This window comes from Photinus pyralis, unplaced genomic scaffold (assembly GCF_008802855.1).
Source record: "Photinus pyralis isolate 1611_PpyrPB1 unplaced genomic scaffold, Ppyr1.3 Ppyr1.4_LG7, whole genome shotgun sequence".
Lineage (NCBI taxonomy): Eukaryota > Metazoa > Arthropoda > Insecta > Coleoptera > Lampyridae > Photinus > Photinus pyralis.
In genome coordinates this window covers 38,178,176-38,195,908 of record NW_022170738.1, presented here as the reverse complement: position 1 = coordinate 38,195,908, position 17,733 = coordinate 38,178,176, and the positions used below count along the sequence as shown (strand labels likewise).

At 35.8% G+C, this 17,733-nt stretch overlaps 2 protein-coding genes across 2 annotated transcripts; both read right to left on the bottom strand.

Moving 5' to 3' along the window:
* Positions 1 to 4,595: 4,595 nt before the first annotated feature.
* On the bottom strand, positions 4,596 to 8,221 carry LOC116176231. The gene is made up of 3 exons (XM_031494714.1): positions 7,467 to 8,221; positions 6,906 to 7,413; positions 4,596 to 4,729 (listed from the first exon to the last, which is right to left on the bottom strand). The coding sequence occupies exons 1-3, from the start codon at positions 7,878 to 7,880 to the stop codon at positions 4,596 to 4,598; spliced, it is 1,056 nt and encodes a 351-aa protein (XP_031350574.1). The 5' UTR covers positions 7,881 to 8,221.
* Positions 8,222 to 13,728: 5,507 nt separating this feature from the next.
* LOC116176230 (thyrotropin-releasing hormone receptor-like) lies at positions 13,729 to 14,900 on the bottom strand. Its single transcript, XM_031494712.1, has one exon. The coding sequence runs from the start codon at positions 14,818 to 14,820 to the stop codon at positions 13,729 to 13,731; it is 1,092 nt and encodes a 363-aa protein (XP_031350572.1). The 5' UTR covers positions 14,821 to 14,900.
* Between the last annotated feature and the right edge of the window lie 2,833 nt (positions 14,901 to 17,733).

Here is a 17,733-nt window from a genome sequence, read left to right as displayed (position 1 = left end):
TAAGCCGCAGTGAAATTGTCACTTTGACAGCGGAAAAAGTTACCTGCAACTTTTCCAGCGACAAATGCACTAGTGGTTTTTTCACTTATTCATTTTCGAACCAATTATCGCATTATCCTTTCCCATATGACTAGTTCGACGTCTGTCAGTAATTGATTAGTTATGTGAATTTCTTGTTCGTTAAATTGTCCTGCCGAATTACACTCGAGGTTTGTATTTAAACCGAGTAAATTAGTGTTGTTGCAATTCAAATCTGTTGCCTTTTAGCAATTGAACTCGAAAAACTGTCAACCTAAAAATGCTCCACCTGCGGTGTCGCATTTTTATTAGTTGATAGTTTTTCTCGTCTAATTGCTAGGCAACAGATTTTCATTACCTAAACAACCCAAATTTACTCGGTAAAATACAAACCTCTTGTGCAATTATAAGTGACAATTCAACTCATGTATAAAAAATCGCGTAAGCCGCAGTGCAATTGTCACTTTGACAGCGGCAAAAGTTACCTGCAACTTTTCCAGCGACAAATGCACTAGTGGTTTTTTCACTTATTCATTTTCGAACCAATAATCGCATTATCCTTACCCATATGACTAGTTTGACGTCTGTCAATAATTGATTAGTTTAGTGAATTTCTTGTTCGTTAAATTGTCCTGCCGAATTACACTCGAGGTTTGTATTTAAACCGAATAAATTTGGGTTGTGGCAATTCAAATCTGTTTCCTTTTAGCAATTGGACTCGAAAAACTGTCAACCTAAAAATGCTCCGCCTGCGGTGTCGCATTTTTATTAGTTGACAGTTTTTCTCGTCTAATTGCTAGGCAACAGATTTTCATTACCTAAACAACCCAAATTTACTCGGTAAAATACAAACCTCTTGTGCAATTATAAGTGAGAAAAGTTGAGGCTAACCTCAATTTTCAGTATTTCACAACCAATTAGTCCAACCTACTGACCCACCTACTACACCGCAATGACTGTTTGTACTCGGGTTGTATAACGATTCATAATTTTGAGAAAAATTGTGCTGGAGCATTAAAAATCAGGTCAACCCACCCAATTGTTTAAAGAATGTTTATCAACGAAATCTTTTTATTCCTACATGACTGATTTGAACAGGCTACTTCATTGAGATGGATTGAGATGGTTTGTCTCTGGGAGCATAGAAATTCATTTTAAATCACAATAAGCGCTGGGATTATGTGTTTATGTTAGACTCATCAATGTATTCACAAAATGTAGGTTCTTGGGGCGTTATTTAAGAAATAAAACCAAAAACGTTTGGGTTTATTTTTTCTTTTGAGGTTACCCGACAATCGAAACATTGCGACACGTCATATTTGATCGATCTCATGTTTTTTTTTGCTACATTAGCCGATAAAAAATCTGTTAGTTTCATAACAAACATATCATAACTTCCGTTCCCAAAAATCTATCGGGTTCATCTAGAAAAAGTAAGTAAATTATTTCTAATCTAATTATTCTGAACGAGAAAAAGATAATTGTGGTCCACTTTAAGTAACAGAGATGAGTAGTTACTTTAGTAATACAAAAATTCGTACACGTATCAAGTTTCATTTTACAGAGAGTTAGCGAATGCACTGAGAACAGTGACTTATACTTTACAAATTTCTAAATCGGACAAACCTTTAGAAAATCCTAAAAAAACAAGTCAATGTAAAAAACCCGTTAGCGATGTTGATGGTTTCACACAAGTCGCGAATTGGAACTCCATGTACGACATGATCCAACACAAAATGGACATGCTAGTACTATGGTTGCCTCCCTCCCTACCATTTCGTTTTTAATAGCGATCACTTTCTCATCATGAACATTAGGAAAATGATATCCAGAGATAAAAACAGCAGAATAAACAAAGTACAGCTGGCAAACTGGAAGAACTACACAGAACAAGTGATTCCTCCACGAAACGATAATCTTACTCTGGACACTCTTACAACTTCCATCCTGGAATCTGCAGAACCCCGCATAGCAAAATCTAAATCTCGCGCTGTTACTAAAATTGTTCCATGGTGGTCACGTGGAATAAAAGAAATATACTTTTGAAGAAAACAGCGTTAAGGTAGGTACGGTTTCATCGAATTCGGTACGGAGCTAGATTTGGAGTAAAACGCGCCTTTTAGCTTGGAAGAGTTGGAACGATGCACGTTGATATTTTTGGGAAAAAGACGTTCCTTGAATCTTGAATTTGAAATGTTTTGTGAAGTTTCTTTTGCCTTCGTTGTACTTGTTGATTTATTTCGTGTATTTGTGTGGGCTATGCCAAGGTTTTCGTCTCGAAAAAGGTTTCTCTGATATCGCCCGGTTGTGTTCGTAATATATTTTATAAGTTCTGGTCTTTTCCTACGCACAAAATTATGATCAATTTCTTTTCCCATTTGTATATAAAAAGGACGACCAGTTTTAACACCGACTGCCACTCAGATGTGCTGCGAAACGTCCGTCGTTTGGACATGAAAGTAACGGTGGCTTTGCTCGTGAGTATGGGGTAAGGATTGCTCGCTTCTCGACTTCTGCTGCCAAGTAGTGCGGGCGTTGTTATTACAACAAAAACAGTTACATTGATGTTTTTTTTTAAATTTTATTTACGCCCAAATAATGTCCACTTTGTAAGAAAAAAATCGCGACATAGAACTTTCTCTTCCACACTTTCGCTTGTTGTTTCGTCCTCGTATATCAATATGTTTAACGTTTTTCTCATTACCAGCAAATGTAGCGTAAATTATAGTGGCATTTAATCAATACCCGCGAGAGGATTTTTCGTATTAAATTACGATGGCGCAAGTGAATGCCGTTAGAGGAGATAAATCATTTATAATTTTCCAAGGGGAAAATGATTCGTGTTCGAGTTATTACGACTTTTTCAATTCGAAACGGAATTTATAAATGCAAATGGTTACGAAATGAGCTGCAAATGAATGTAGATTTGAAAATAAAAGGTATTTAAAAAAGCGCTTGGTCTTGAGAGCTTTAAGGGTAGGGTTTTTTTCTGATGTTTTTATGCGAGGTTGCGAGACGACAGTTACGCTTAACCTCAACGTGTTGAAATAACAAGTAAAGTAATGCTTTATGACACCGTCTAAAAGTTACTTTAGCTAAGAAGCTCGATGAGTGAATGATTGCAAAACAAAGTTTTAAAACAAATATCAAGTTCGGTTCTTTGTAAGTAAGACAAACAGACAGTGTAGGTGGTGGAAGACGTAAGGTGATATGGTGGCATGGGGGTATTTGAACTTGGTCTCAATCGTCTCTCCCTATAGAAAATTAGATGCATTTTCAGTAATTATAATCGGCCCAATGACGAACAAGACCCACACCCTCTGATACAAAGACATCTAGAATTTGACTACGTAACGTAGGAGTTCTGCGTCAATGCTTACGCTTTTGGCCTTTTACAATCCACCCACCTAAAATGTTATGAATCATTTGTTAAAATGTTCACTACTAACGAATTTTATACCAGGGAAAATAGAAATTTAAGGTCGTACTTTCAGTTACGCCATCCCACCGCTGTATCTTGAAAAGGGGTTGATTTGATTAACAGAATGTTTGCCAAGCGCGCAACATGGAAGTCAAGAGTCGAGGTGCAATCAAAGCGACAAAGGTTCCCTCTCTAGGAAGCAGACCAAGTAAAACCAAATGATATTTGCTCTTCTCAACACAGGGTGCCTTTTTGGGAGCTTCAATTAAACGTGTCTGGGAAAGTGAAACAGGTAGGTTTTTGAAAATTGGTATTTAAGAGATACTCTGAAGGCCGAATTGATGTAAAATATTTTCAAAATAGCGCCACGCCTTTTTGGGGCACCATGTATATCTACATTTTGTGCCAAAATATGCGCAATCCAAAAACAAAGTTTGTAGGTTACTTCAACCCTTGCTTCAATATCAATAACAGTAACGGCAAATTTTTTTATACAAAATACCCCTTATGGCTAACCAATCGAACCCATTTACAAGGATATTTTTTTTTTTAACTTTAACCACCAAGTGCCATCAAGTCTATCGAGATTAGTCACCGGCTACAAGGAATGAATGTGAATGCGACACGTTCTTTCCGGAAAATGTGATCTGCTTATTCGGGAATTCTTGAGAATGTTCCGTGATTTCTCTAGAAACCTTCGGTTTGCTACATAAGCAAATTGAAGCTTGTTTAAGAGTAGTTCCACCATCGATTCCTAGGTGACTTAGGGAAGTTCGCGTCCGTATGTGATAATATTACATGTTATAAATTCATTAATAGTTAATTTTAAATAAATCAGGTAATTGAAATTACGTTACAATATTATTCCAGGAGCATCGCGGTATCCTATATGTAATTCATTAAAGAATGTAACTGCTAGGTGTTTGCAATCAATTACAAGAGCATTTAAAAAGTTACTTGTATCAGCCATTTTACCTTTAAAAGTTTCTTAATTTTTTTTTGTGAAGCTATAACGATTCTAATTATTGTCATGTAGTTAAGAGTGATATTCTTGTTATAGAAATATGTCCAGACCGTTAACGAGACATTCTTCGGCAAATAATAATTCTTAAATAGAACTAACAAGAAAACTTTACAGGCACATTAGTCACTTTATTTATTTTCCTCGCTCACAATTTACTTCTAACCCGGCAAACTTGGTACTAAGGTCGTAAGTCGAATGTAACATTGGAATTGATCTGGAATATTCCAGAATGCTGGTTACAATCGATTGCATTTGGTTGTTGCACACTGAAAAATTTTTTATTTCATGCAAAATTAAATCAGAATCTCAAAAATTTGATATCCTATTAGTGCAATTATCTTCTAAATTATGTTATTTAGAATGTATTTATCTCAAAGACAAAGAAGCGTTCATTAGTTTGCATTTGCAACGGAGAACTACAAGGGTTATTTGATTAATCTCCTGTTTTGAAATAAATAACAATGATACAGAATCGTACGTAGATAAACCAGTTTAGTGGAAGTCTGACGGAACCAAATCAGTCTGGCTCGCTAATCGATCAATTGTAAATCAAGTGTAATTTTGTGGTACACCTAATATTTTCGTTTCTTTAATCGATTATGTGTGAAAGATCAACAATCACCTCGCTAATGCTGAAACTATATATCTTTTTTTTATAAAATTCAATATCAATATCTTGAATGGGACACCCTGTATCTTTTTATAGTTGTGAGTAGTGTTATTGACTATGCAACAGAATTTTCACAATTAACAATTTAATAGCGTATTATAAGCTGTCATTTTCTACATTAAAATAGGTTATACTGCGGCTGAAAAAGTTATATCTTCAATTTACGACAATATTATATTTTTGTAATTACGAAATACAGGACTACTTAAAACTATTACCACTAAAAATATTGAAATTGTGCCACGGCCCCTACTTTAAAGCCCTACTATTGGATGCGATTTGCAACAGACCGTTCGTTGCAAATAATTTTTTGGACACTCCGTTTGTTTGGGTAAAAGTGGAAATTCCAACGAGAAAACTACATTACAGGAAATTTACTTAAATATCGCCGATTAGCCCTTATGGTTTTCCAATAAACTTTACTTCCCTTGCTTATGTTGGAGATCTCCTAGTCTTTTATGAAAATTGCTACAAATGGGTTTTTGGTTTTTTTACTGACCAGCAAAAACAATAAAACCAAAATGTCAAATTTTGTGTATTTCGAAAAATCAGAAAATGTTAACGGGTTGTTTAAGAATACATCTCCCTTTTTACATTAATATTTTGTTGGCTAAAAATCTACTAACATTTACTTTGTAATGGCCATCTCATTTCTTACTGCTAAATTACTTAATAATTTGAACTGGATTCGCGTCTAATTTACATCAGTAACTTTACACTTTAATAAGACCTTAATTTTGATTTTATTGTTACAAATTATATAATACATGATTATTAATTATTAATTAATGAGATCTTTTGTATTATAACACACATTCAAAGGCAAATTTTTACACTTTTTGCTCGACTCCTCTTCGCCTTGGCTCTCTAAATTCGAACGCTTTAATTTTGTGCAAAACAATCCCCCATCTGACAACTAAGTCATTTTTAACGCCCACTCAATGGCGGGGTAGTAATGACGGCGATATGTTTTAATCCAAAACAATTCGTACTTTTTCGATTAGACTTCCCAATCAAAAGTTAAAGACTAGAAACCAATTTCGAAAGAAAATTCATACAGCTGTAACTTTTGAACTAGTAGCCCAATCCTGGAACTGTTTGAAATTATGGATTCTACAGGCCACATTCTATAAGAAAATCTTTTTTCCCGGTCGACCTGAGACAATTTTTTTTTCGGGGCTCAAAAAAAGGCAGTGTATAACCTTCCTTTTTTACCAAAAATTGACTTCACCAAAATTTCTCGGGACAACACTTTTTCTTATTAATTTTGGTGCGTAGAATCCAAAACAATTCGTACTTTTTCGATTAGACTTCTCAATCAAAAGTTATAGACTAGAAACCAATTTCGAAAGAAAATTTAAAGGGCTGTAACTTTTGAACTAGTAGCCAGCAAACTTGGTACTGAAGGTCGTAAGTCGAATGTAACATTGGAATTGATCTGGAATATTCCAGAATGCTGGTTACAATCGATTGCATTTGGTTGTTGCACACTGAAATATTTTTTTTGCACTCGCGAGGGTAAAAATCCGTTTCTATGATCACAAAACAGGGACAGAAATTGCATTTCAGTCCCTTGAGAAATAATGATAATGAAAACTCCCTGATATTTATATAGGTTATATTAACTCAAACTTAAAAAGGTACATTGTTTATATTTAAATTAAACGTTATATTTTCACATTTTGTAAAATTTACCGCTGGAATTTTATTAATCAATTGATTCGAATCAGAACTGGCTCCCGATGTTATATTGACATTTGAGGTAGTGCTACCTTGAATAATCTGATTTGCAATCTTCGTTTTGTTGGCCACAGAGTTCTCAATGTAGCTTTCCGCGACTGTGGTGGACTTCCACCCACCATGCCGTTTTATAGTGGTGAGGTCAGCTCCAGCATCCGCCAATAGAGTGGTGGAGGTACGCCTCATGCAGTGCCCCGTATAGAGTTCTGGGTTTGGTAATTTTAAGTAATTGGCGATCATATTTGGCACCTTGCCAAGCGTGTTTTTCCCAACCGGCTGAGTACATTTTCCGTTCTTGTAGAAAACAAAAAATCGTCCATGGTTAGTTCCAGGTCGAAGGGACGTGTATTTGCGAATTATCTGAAGAAAATCCACTTTACCGCCTTCATTACTCGCTATAACGAACGTTCTGGATGTTTTGTTTTTTGTATGTGGCAGGGTAATTATGAAAGAAGACCCCACATCTTCAACGTTATCCAGTGTCATATTGACCAATTCGTCAGTGCGACATGCGCCAGATATTCCAAAAATCAACGCAACCTAAAGAGGAAATGGTTAGCAATGTTTAATACGTTAAGTAAACGCAATTTTACCTTTCGCATAAGATGGGTATCATCGTCAGCTTCAAGCAAGAATTTTTCCACCTCTTCTCTATTAAATATTTTCGATTTTTTCGGAGAATATCCATCAGAATTCCTTTTTAAAAATGATATCAATTTTGGAAATTTGTTGATGTCAACATTGTCGTAAATGAGCATACAAGACCTCACCATGGAATATTGTGCCCATACCGTTGAACATTTGTACTTTTTGGCTTTTTCGCTAAAGTAAACCAACATAACATTGTCGGTGACGGTCGCGACATCTTTTTCTATGCACCAGTCTTTAAAACCTTTATATGCTGCTTCATACAACTTTTTCGACTTATCAGGTAGTAAATTCACGACAGCGGCGTTAGCGGCGTTTGTAATTTCATAAGGTTCTTCAGAACAACCCGCAACTTCCATTTTAATTCACGCACTTTTTCAACAGCAAACATTGTTTGTTTATCTGTTGCCATGGTTTATCTGAATTCTCGACTAACATGATTAAATTTTAATTTATTGGTTGCCACGGTTATACTTAATTCTCCACTAACCTGATTAATATGTGGTTATAATCTTCAAAGAACCATCAATTCATTTAAAGAGTATAGGTAAACGTCGACGCGAATGCAAAAAATAGTATATACACCTCTGGAGCGAAATGCCATTTTCCCTTGGTGCTTTGTAGCCCTCGGGCTCCGCTTCGCTTCGCCCTCTGGCTACAAATCGCACCGCGGGAAAAATAATGCATTTCTCTCCCTTGATGTATAATGTACTATTATTTCATAAAATTTAGCTTTCTCGTTTATATTATTAGACTATTATGCATTATCGCAAAATATCCAAAAACGCCGTCCTGTGTAATTTTATTAAATACCTGAAGTAACGACGAATTAAGCAAAGCAGGCGGAAAAAGTGTACAGACGCAGCTTAAGAGTCTTCTTTACCCAAGCGCAACTTTTTTACATTATAGTATATAGACGATTATAGTTGCAAGAGACAAGATGGTATTTTTGCTTCGTCAACTCCTGTCTTGGTCCTTAGTTAGTTTCCGCCGACACTGAGCAGCGGCGCCACTTGTTACACTGAAATTGTTGATTTACCGCCCGCCAAGATACAGACTTTATTTACAAAAAATATGATTTCATTTTTTGGGGTCATGTTTAATTAACTTATCTAAAAAACTGTCGGTTTACTTTTTCCAAAAATCGTCTTGATCGAGAGTAAAAAAATGAAACAGATTAGCGCAATAATCGGTGCAAAACAGCTAATCTTTAAAAAATTGATATTCAGTTGCTATACACTTTTTAAAAAAAATAGTCCGAACATTTTGTAGATAAAGGTCTAAATTTATAAAATAGTTCTTTAAAAAAATTTTTTTTTTTTAAACAACTAGAGTTTTTATGGCGGGCGCTCTTATGGAAATTTACATTGGGTGCAGTGGGTACAGAAGACTCTTAATGAATAAACTGTTAGCAGATATAATTTCGCCTGGAATTTGCAAAATTAAATCAGAATTTCAAAAATATGATATCCTATTAGTGCAATTATCTTCTAAATTGTGTTATTTAGAATGTATTTATCTCAAAAACAAAGAAGCGTTCATTAGTTTACATTTGCAACGGAGAACTACAAGGGTTATTTGATTAATCTCCTGTTTTGAAATAAATAACAATGATACAGAATCGTACGTAGATAAACCAGTTCCCAAAGCCAAGATGCTAAGCTATTTCAGCTCACTAGCGCTATTCGAATTTTGTTTCAGCTCGACTGCCAAAACGAGAATTTGGTCGCCTTGGCTCTTTGAACTCGAACGCCTTAATTTTGTGCAACATAATCCCCTATCTGAAAACTAAGTCATTTTTAACCCCCACTCAATGATGGGGTAGTAATGGCGGCGATATGTTTTTAATTTTCATTGGTTCAGAAACTTTCAAGGCTGCTATACTGAGCTTCGAAATTTTACAAACTCAGTTTTTTCCTAGTTGTGCTTAATTTGCAACGTTGCATAAGTAACTTAATACGACCGATTTCTAGCGTGTAATTCGAAACCAATACCAGACATGAGGTTACAGACACAATTTATTGACGAACGTCGTTTCCCATTTCATTAAAGAAGTTGATATTTGCTTTCCTTTGCCTTGTTTCCCAGTAGATATCGTTGATTACCCGCTTGCCTTGACCAGGGACGAGGAACCAACTCCCGGTGGCGCTCTAGACTTATCTAAGTCTAAGCAGGTGTACATATTTTGGCGGACCAGTCTTGGGGTTGCAAATTTTGTGGTATAGGTACCAAATATTTTTGTATCTCTGATAGACTATGTTTACAAGCACTATAAGCAGCCCCCCAATTCTCCTCTGAAAATACAGTTCTTTTTCGTTTTAAAATGATGTAAGTTTTTACAGAACTTATTTACAGCAATCCATTACAATAGTTTGGCCGCCAGGACCCGTTCGATTTTTTGAGTCATAAGTGTTTTGTACTGAAGATTGTAAAAATGGACACAAATAATATATTGTAAAAAATAAGTTTTATCTGTATGCGACTAACGCTGGACGGTATTTCTGAATAGTGTTACTCTCTGTTGTTCTAAGAGTTATGACAAAATTTTAAATGTGAAAATTATTTATTTCTATTGACAAAAACTCAAAAGTAATGTCAAGTTTTTTTTGTCGTTAACAGGGGAGTAAAACACTTCTTAATCGTGTAAAAATTTTATATTTCATCCATGAATAAAAAGAAGTTTCATATGTCAATAACAGGAATTTATTATTATCTCATAGCTTTAATTTCTTTTTGGAATGCAGTTTTTTCATAACTCATTCTGTCAGCTGAATGAATTTTAATCAGCAAATCCACCCCATCGGGAACATCCGTATATCAGTTCCTATACGATTTTCAGGGAAATTTTTACCCTCGCGACTAATCAACCAGGATTTTCGTTTTATAAATGTGTTCATATTCGTCTTATTATCGCGGCAAAATTTTCTTTGACGCAACAACGAAATAGCAGCTTTTCTGTTTCGTAACTTGAACGCAGAAATAAATCCGCAATAATGAAGGTGAAAGTCTTTTCTTGGCTCACCGCCAGCGGTACATTCGCCAAAGTTTCCCCCTTCTGAAGTCGGTTTTTGTTGGGTGTGGGTAAAACCCGGACCCGGACTTGGTGGGTAAAACCCGGACCCGGACCCGGACCCGGAACCGGACTCGGACTTAGTGGATTCTTTCTTTTATATTTTCGTGCATCGTAACATTAAAGCCGTTATGAGGGGCTTGGTAGGGTTCCAAGCATTACCTTTTTCGGTTGGATTGAACCCTTTCTGTGCGTCAAATGCGTTTGGCTCATATTTTCAAAATGCACAAAGAAAATAGAAATTTGTTTCTTTTGTCAATATTCCTTGTTGTAGTCGCTGTATTAAGTTTTATTTTAGGCGAACGTTAAAGCGGAAGCGGAGCTTATTTTCGCTCGTTCTTACACGATGTTTGTACGCGCTTTAACTTTAGAAGGAATTATTACAGTACGAGGTTGAAATCGTCATAGTATGTTCCAGATCATAAAATAACATCCATATCCCTCCAAAAATACAAGAAATATGAACAAAATTGCGCCAGGCATGCGGGTTGGCACATCTTGGTAGCCGTGTGACATAGTAAACATTTAAATAGGGGAATTTGTACCTAGATTACGGCGCAACAATAATCTTCAATTAAAGAGTTTGTTTTGGAAACCTTCTAGCTTTCCGGAAAACTATAAAAAATAAAAAATAAAGGAAACGGTCAAAAAATGCATGCACATACCCAACTTCCTTTAAACTATTAAAGCGATTTTTCTAAAAATTGTAATGTGGATCCTTCAAATCTAATCTGCCCATGCGCACACCCAACTTTCTTATTTGTAAAGGAATTTCTCTGAAGCGGCAAATAAATAATTTTAATCACAGATGCTTCTAGCAAAGCAAGCATATCTCATATTGTAAATAATCAGATGTGCGCATGCGCATGCTGCGCAATGTCAATTTCCTTATAATATGTAGAGAAATTTTTTTGAATTTTTAACCAATGGTTCTTCTACTGCAGGGAACATATCGCACATTTTAAACATCAGGCGTTTTCGGCAAGTTCTGATCGTTTATGGAAAATGGACTAAAGTAACTCCCCTTAAGGCGAAAACCGCTTTTTCATTTTTGTTTTCGTTAAATTAGGCTTATCTTTTTCTCGTATAAGTAATACACAAAAAATCACCGACAGTTCTTGGTGGTATTGACCATTTTGTTGCAATAAGTCGAAAATGTGACATGTCATGGAAGGTTTACGACGATTTATCGAGTAAGATCAAAAAATTTCCCCCGCAGTAAATATATTTTTATTCATACATAGTTCCTAGGTACCGAGCACCTAACCCTATTTAATCTAATTAATTTATAGTAGCTTTACATTTTATTCATACAAGGTGATCCACGTAGTCCGTTCGTTAGAAGTTTTTAAACTTGTAGTTGAAATAGAAACTTGAAATTTGGTTTACAGCCATAACCGACCATTGCGAATTGAAATATAAAATAATTTCAAGATGGTGCTCCTTCCATAAATACCCCGCAAGTAGTGCCATCTTGGTGTTTTTTAATAGAAACGTAACATTTTCTATTTTCTTCCTATGCGTTAGTTTATTCTGCATTCAACGCAATTAAAATTTAAGTACCTACCTATCTGTCATAGGTTTTGGCAAATGTCAAATGTAAATCAAATTTCAATTTCTATTCAATTGCAGGTTTAAAAACTTTTAACCAACAAGCTGCGTGAATGTCGCTGTATATTAATTCGATATTTTATTGGAAGTTACTGAGATCGACTGTATCATGTCCAATAAACCAATACCTACTCGGTTTACGGGAACGTCTGTAATGTTCAAAAAAACTGTCGGTGATTTGTAGTGTTTTACTACGAGAAAAAGATAAGCCTAATTTAACGAAAACAAAAATGAAAAAGCGGTTTTCGCCTTAAGGGGAGTTACTTGAGTCCATTTTCCATGAACGATCAGATCTTGCCGAAAATTCATATAACGGACTATTTATGTGTAGGTAGAGGAAAATATGTTTTCTTATAAATAAGAAACTTAGCATTGCGCAGCGTGCGCAAGCTCGCGCCTGATGTTTAAAATATGCGATATGTTCCCTGCAGTAGAAGAACCATTGGTTAAAAATTCAAAAAAATGTCGCTACATATAAGGAAATTGACATTGCGCAGCATGCGCAAGCGCACATCTGATTTTTACAATATGAGATATGCTTGCTTTGCTAGAAGCATCTGTGATTAAAATTATTTATTTGCCGCTTCAGAGAAATTCCTTTACAAATAAGAAATTTGGGTGTGCGCATGGGCAGATTAGATTTGAAGGATCCACATTAAAATTTTTAGAAAAATCGCTTTAATAGTTTAAAGGAAGTTGGGTATGTGCATGCATTTTTTGACCGTTTCCTTTATTTTTTATTTTTTATAGTTTTCCGGAAAGCTAGAAGGTTTCCAAAACAAACTCTTTAATAGAAGATTATTGTTGCGCCGTAATCTTGGTACAAATTCCCCTATTTAAATGTTTACTATGTCACACGGCTACCAAGATGTGCCAACCCGCATGCCTGGCGCAATTTTGTTCATATTTCTTGTATTTTTGGAGGGATATGGATGTTATTTTATGATCTGGAACATACTATGACGATTTCAACCTCGTACTGTAATAATTCCTTCTAAAGTTAAAGCGCGTACAAACATCGTGTAAGAACGAGCGAAAATAAGCTCCGCTTCCGCTTTAACGTTCGCCTAAAATAAAACTTAATACAGCGACTACAACAAGGAATATTGACAAAAGAAACAAATTTCTACTTTCTTTGTGCATTTCGAAAATATGAGCCAAACGCATTTGACGCACAGAAAGGGTTCAATCCAACCGAAAAAGGTAATGCTTGGAACCCTACCAAGCCCCTTATAACGGATTTAATGTTACGATGCACGAAAATATAAAAGAAAGAATCCACTAAGTCCGAGTCCGGGTCCGGGTCCGGGTTTTACCTACCAAGTCCGGGTCCGGGTCCGGGTCCGAGTTTTACCCACCAAGTCCGGGTCCGGGTCCGGGTCCGAGTTTTACCCACACCCGGTTTTTGTTCGTTCACTTATGTAGTGAGATATGGATTTTAAACAACAGTATTGTGCGCAAGAGAAATAAAAGAAAATGGAATGAAGCTTTTATATGGGTACATGGAAGAAGACCAGTCGGTCCAATTACGAAGCCAATAAACAAAAATCGGTTTCTTTTGTTGGGTTTTTCAATCCGCTGCGGTTTTTAACGTGCATAAAATAAAAAGTTTCCTTACCTAAAGGACGATAGCACTGGTTTTCGAATTGGGTCCCGATAGATACGCTGAGCAGGCCGAGGATGGCTTGCGGAAATTCGGTAATTAGAAATAGAAGTAGCACAGCGAGTAGCATCCTCGTGGTCCTATCAGCCGGCTGCTCTTTACTTTGCCTTGATACTTTAACGATGTTATCCGATCCGGCTGTTTTCATATTTATTTTGTTAGTCCCTAAAAGGTTTCGCCTTCTCCTTTTCGTTTCTAATAAAGTTGAGATGATTCGCTGCGATAGTATCGTTAACAGGATGCAGGGGACTAGCTTGATGACAACCCCGTAGACCCAAAAGGAGATGTCTTTGAAATTACCGTAATCTAACACGTAGAGCGTAACCTCGGTTTTATCTTCTGAGTAGTTTTCCAATTCGATTTGTGGGATAATTCTTCCCTCTTCGTTGACGTATTTCACCTGTTCGGTTATTTTTAGCGAAACAAAGAGGGGTAGACAAACTAGTGGGCATGATAAATAAGTCAGCACAATGATCAATTTTGTCCTTCGATCGTTGCACCATTCGCTGTTCTGTTTTGGTTGTGTTATAATGATGTATCGCCAAACGGCTAGAATCACCGTTAAGCATATGGAAATAAAATGGCATACTTGAGTAAATACAGCGTGAAAGGCTATATAAACCGCCCAACCGTATCTAAAATAGGTGGCAGTAAAACGAGCGTCAGGATCGAAATATACGTGGCACGAGAACGGTATATACTCGATCATCACTAGTAGATCTGCAAATGCTAGTCCTGTCAGGATTGCGTTTGTAGGCGATCGCATTTCGCGTCTGCTCAAGACGCATATATTCAAAATATTCGCGATAGAGCCGAAAACGCATACAAGTATGCTCAAGTAACCATGAACGCTTCTATACCAAACGGAAAAGGTTTGCAAATCACAGTAGGATACTTCGACGCTCGATGCAACAGAGCGGTTGAAAGCGAGACTTTCTGATGTCGAAAGATTCATTTTGAGTATGCTTATGCGAGGATTACATGAGAATGCACTAAAACACTTCCTTCTCTCATTTCACAAAAAACAACCGCGAAAATATCGCACACTTACTTTCGAAAAGCGCGCATTCAAATATTGAGGGTACTGTATCTAGGACAGGCGGTTAGCAGATGAACGCCGAGACGCTCGCCGCCGATTGTTAACCGCGTCTAATGAGAAGTCACGCGCGCATGCGATAAAAACAAATTTTCGTTGAGCATCCCTTAAATCTTGATCTCGAAATCGTGCAAGTTTTCCACAAAACCGTAGTACAATATTATATTGAAAGACAAGTGTTACAATGCGACCTATTGTAATACGACCATCTTGTGGCACGAGTGGCGACGCGAAGCGTAGCCACGAGTGTCCGCAAGATAGGAGTATTACAATAAAGCATTGTAACACGCGTTTTTCATACTATTTTTTCTATTTCGGTGCTTTAATTTAATTAAAAAAATCATTATCAGAAACTATAGGGAACATTAGAACTAACATGTTTTATGTTGGGAACACTTTTTATGCCGTTAAGTTTTAGGTTGGCAGCGTAGTAAGACTGACATTTTGAAGTTCAAACATGGAAGTACCCAACGAAGTACCTACTTGTACTAACTAGTAACTGCCAACTTAAGAGATGAGTTACCAAAAAAAAACGACTATAATCACTGTCTTTGTACAACTGTTTTCGGCCGAAAACAGTTGTACAAAATCATCATTGTGGCACCGAAATAGAAAAAAGCGTTTTTTACTATAGCCATCAGGAAAACTACAGATTCAGAACAATTCATTTTTCCACCTGCCATCTATACATTCTTTAGTTTTTTTTATATGTTTTTAAAAATCGAAATTGAAATAAGTAAAAAAAGTCACACGAAGGTACTGTATTACTGCTACCGAGACAAATAAAATATAAATTCCCCGTTGTTTTCAAACTACATAAACCGCATTTGGGTCACAATCACGAATTCGTTCTGGTTAATTTCTGTAGTGTCCTAAATATTTTCCCTTTCTGCATTTTCTATCCTCAATGCTCCACTAGCGACCTCACCCTACTAAAAATTGCAAATACCTATGCGTAGCTGCCTTTGCATAAAAATCGCGAAATGTTAGGGATCACTTTCTGTGGCACAATAAATACTTTTCTTTTTTTTAATTGCTGATCCTTGGAGTAATCCCGTCTTACTCAAAGAAATAAAACGCATTTTCAAGTGCAGTCTTTTGTGATACTTTGCGTATCCATCTTCTTTTCGATACACTACAGAACTAAAAACCCGAAATTAAATTAAATCAATTACTTTCCTTTCCCTTTCTTCTTGAATTTGTGATTCTAGTTTGAGTGCAATTTCCTGGAATAATAACAATTCCAACGTGCCATTTACGAAAATATATTTTCTTAAAATCAAACTCAATCCAGTTCCATTCCTTTATAAATTTTTTCCTTAAGAGTGACTCAATCGAGCCTTTCCAAATCTAACTAATCTGGTAATGAAATAAACATTCAACATACTTTTCATTTTCACTATTACAAATACCTGTTTACTATTATCACAGATTTAAATCTGTGCTATTATGTCAAATGACCTTAACAAGAACGCGCTTTATCAAATGAAGAGGAAAATAACTTCCCAAATAAATTCACTTCCTTGTCAATATAGGTTATCCTATAGGTTTTCTACTCCAAAGGGAGGAAAACGAGTATCTCAGGTCTCGCTGAAGGCCTGACCTGTCGGAGTGGTGTTTGTAATCGGCCGGCCCGATAGCGAACTGTGAAAAGAGAAAAGGGGATGAAAGGTCTACTGCCTGTTGTTAATAATAGTTTAACAAACCTATAAAATATATTTATATACATATAGGCCAAAGGGGGAAACAGAATATAAAAGAACATATCATTTAGCCCAACCAACGGGACAAACAGTATATAAAGACCATAAAAATAGTCCATTTAAGTCCAGGCGAATTAACCATTTTTTAGGCAAAAAAAGAAAATTTTTAATGGAGCCAAGTGGATATGTTAAAATGGTCTAAAACAAATACAAAAAAAAATAAATACGTTAGCAGGGGAGTGGAACTAAGTTTTTGGGGAGGGTAAAAAAGGGGCGAAAATCGTATGACGGCAATTTCCGGCAGAACTTGAGATCAGAAACAAAAGTGTTCAATAGAAAAGTTGTAGATCGTGAAAACCTCTACAACTTTCTTTCCAGTCAGTTTCTCACATAACCTCAAACCAACCGAAAAAATCGCGGATAACCGTATTTTCTGTTTTTTATTGTTCATTTCCGCAAAAATTAATTTCTTTTTATGAGACTTGGTTGAATTATACTTTTTATGATTCAAATTTTCGCAATATAAAAAAGTAAGAGGTTTTCAAAATATTCGTTTTTTTTACAAGAAACTTTTTTCCAAATGAAAATTGTCTTCAGAGATGTATCGTAGTTTTTATCTCTTTTTTATAAAATAAAAAAATGTGTAGTCCTTATTGAAGAAGAAGCTCAACAAACGAAAAAACTCCAAAAACGACTTCAGTAACATTAAATTTTAAAGTAAAATAAGTTGTTTAAATTTTGGAAATTTGTCAAAAACTGTTGTCAGCATTCAAATCTACGGGAAAAGATACAAAAGAATCTACATTTCATTGTTTGAACAGAGACTTTGTTCCTTGAAAGTATTATTAGAAACATTCAAATGAAATAATTTTGTGTGCTGAAATCTTCGACCATATAAACCTGGACTGCTAGCGTCGTATAATATTTAATATAAAACTTGAAGCCAACATCTGCAGCGCCATCACTGGGTATGACTAAAATGAGAACTAAATCTGAGGCGCTAAATATGAAATTTGCAAGGACAAGTATATCCACACAAAATATTTATACGATAACTGTTTCACTTTAT

Coding starts and splice junctions, on each gene's coding strand:
- LOC116176231 (XM_031494714.1), bottom strand. CDS start 7,880: ATGGAAGTTGCGGGTTGTTCTGAAGAACCTTATGAAATTACAAACGCC. Junction 7,414..7,466: donor ATACCCATCTTATGCGAAAG/GTAAAATTGCGT, acceptor TTTCCTCTTTAG/GTTGCGTTGATTTTTGGAAT. Junction 4,730..6,905: donor TGCAAATCAGATTATTCAAG/GTAGCACTACCT, acceptor AAAATTTTTCAG/TGTGCAACAACCAAATGCAA.
- LOC116176230 (XM_031494712.1), bottom strand. CDS start 14,820: ATGAATCTTTCGACATCAGAAAGTCTCGCTTTCAACCGCTCTGTTGCA.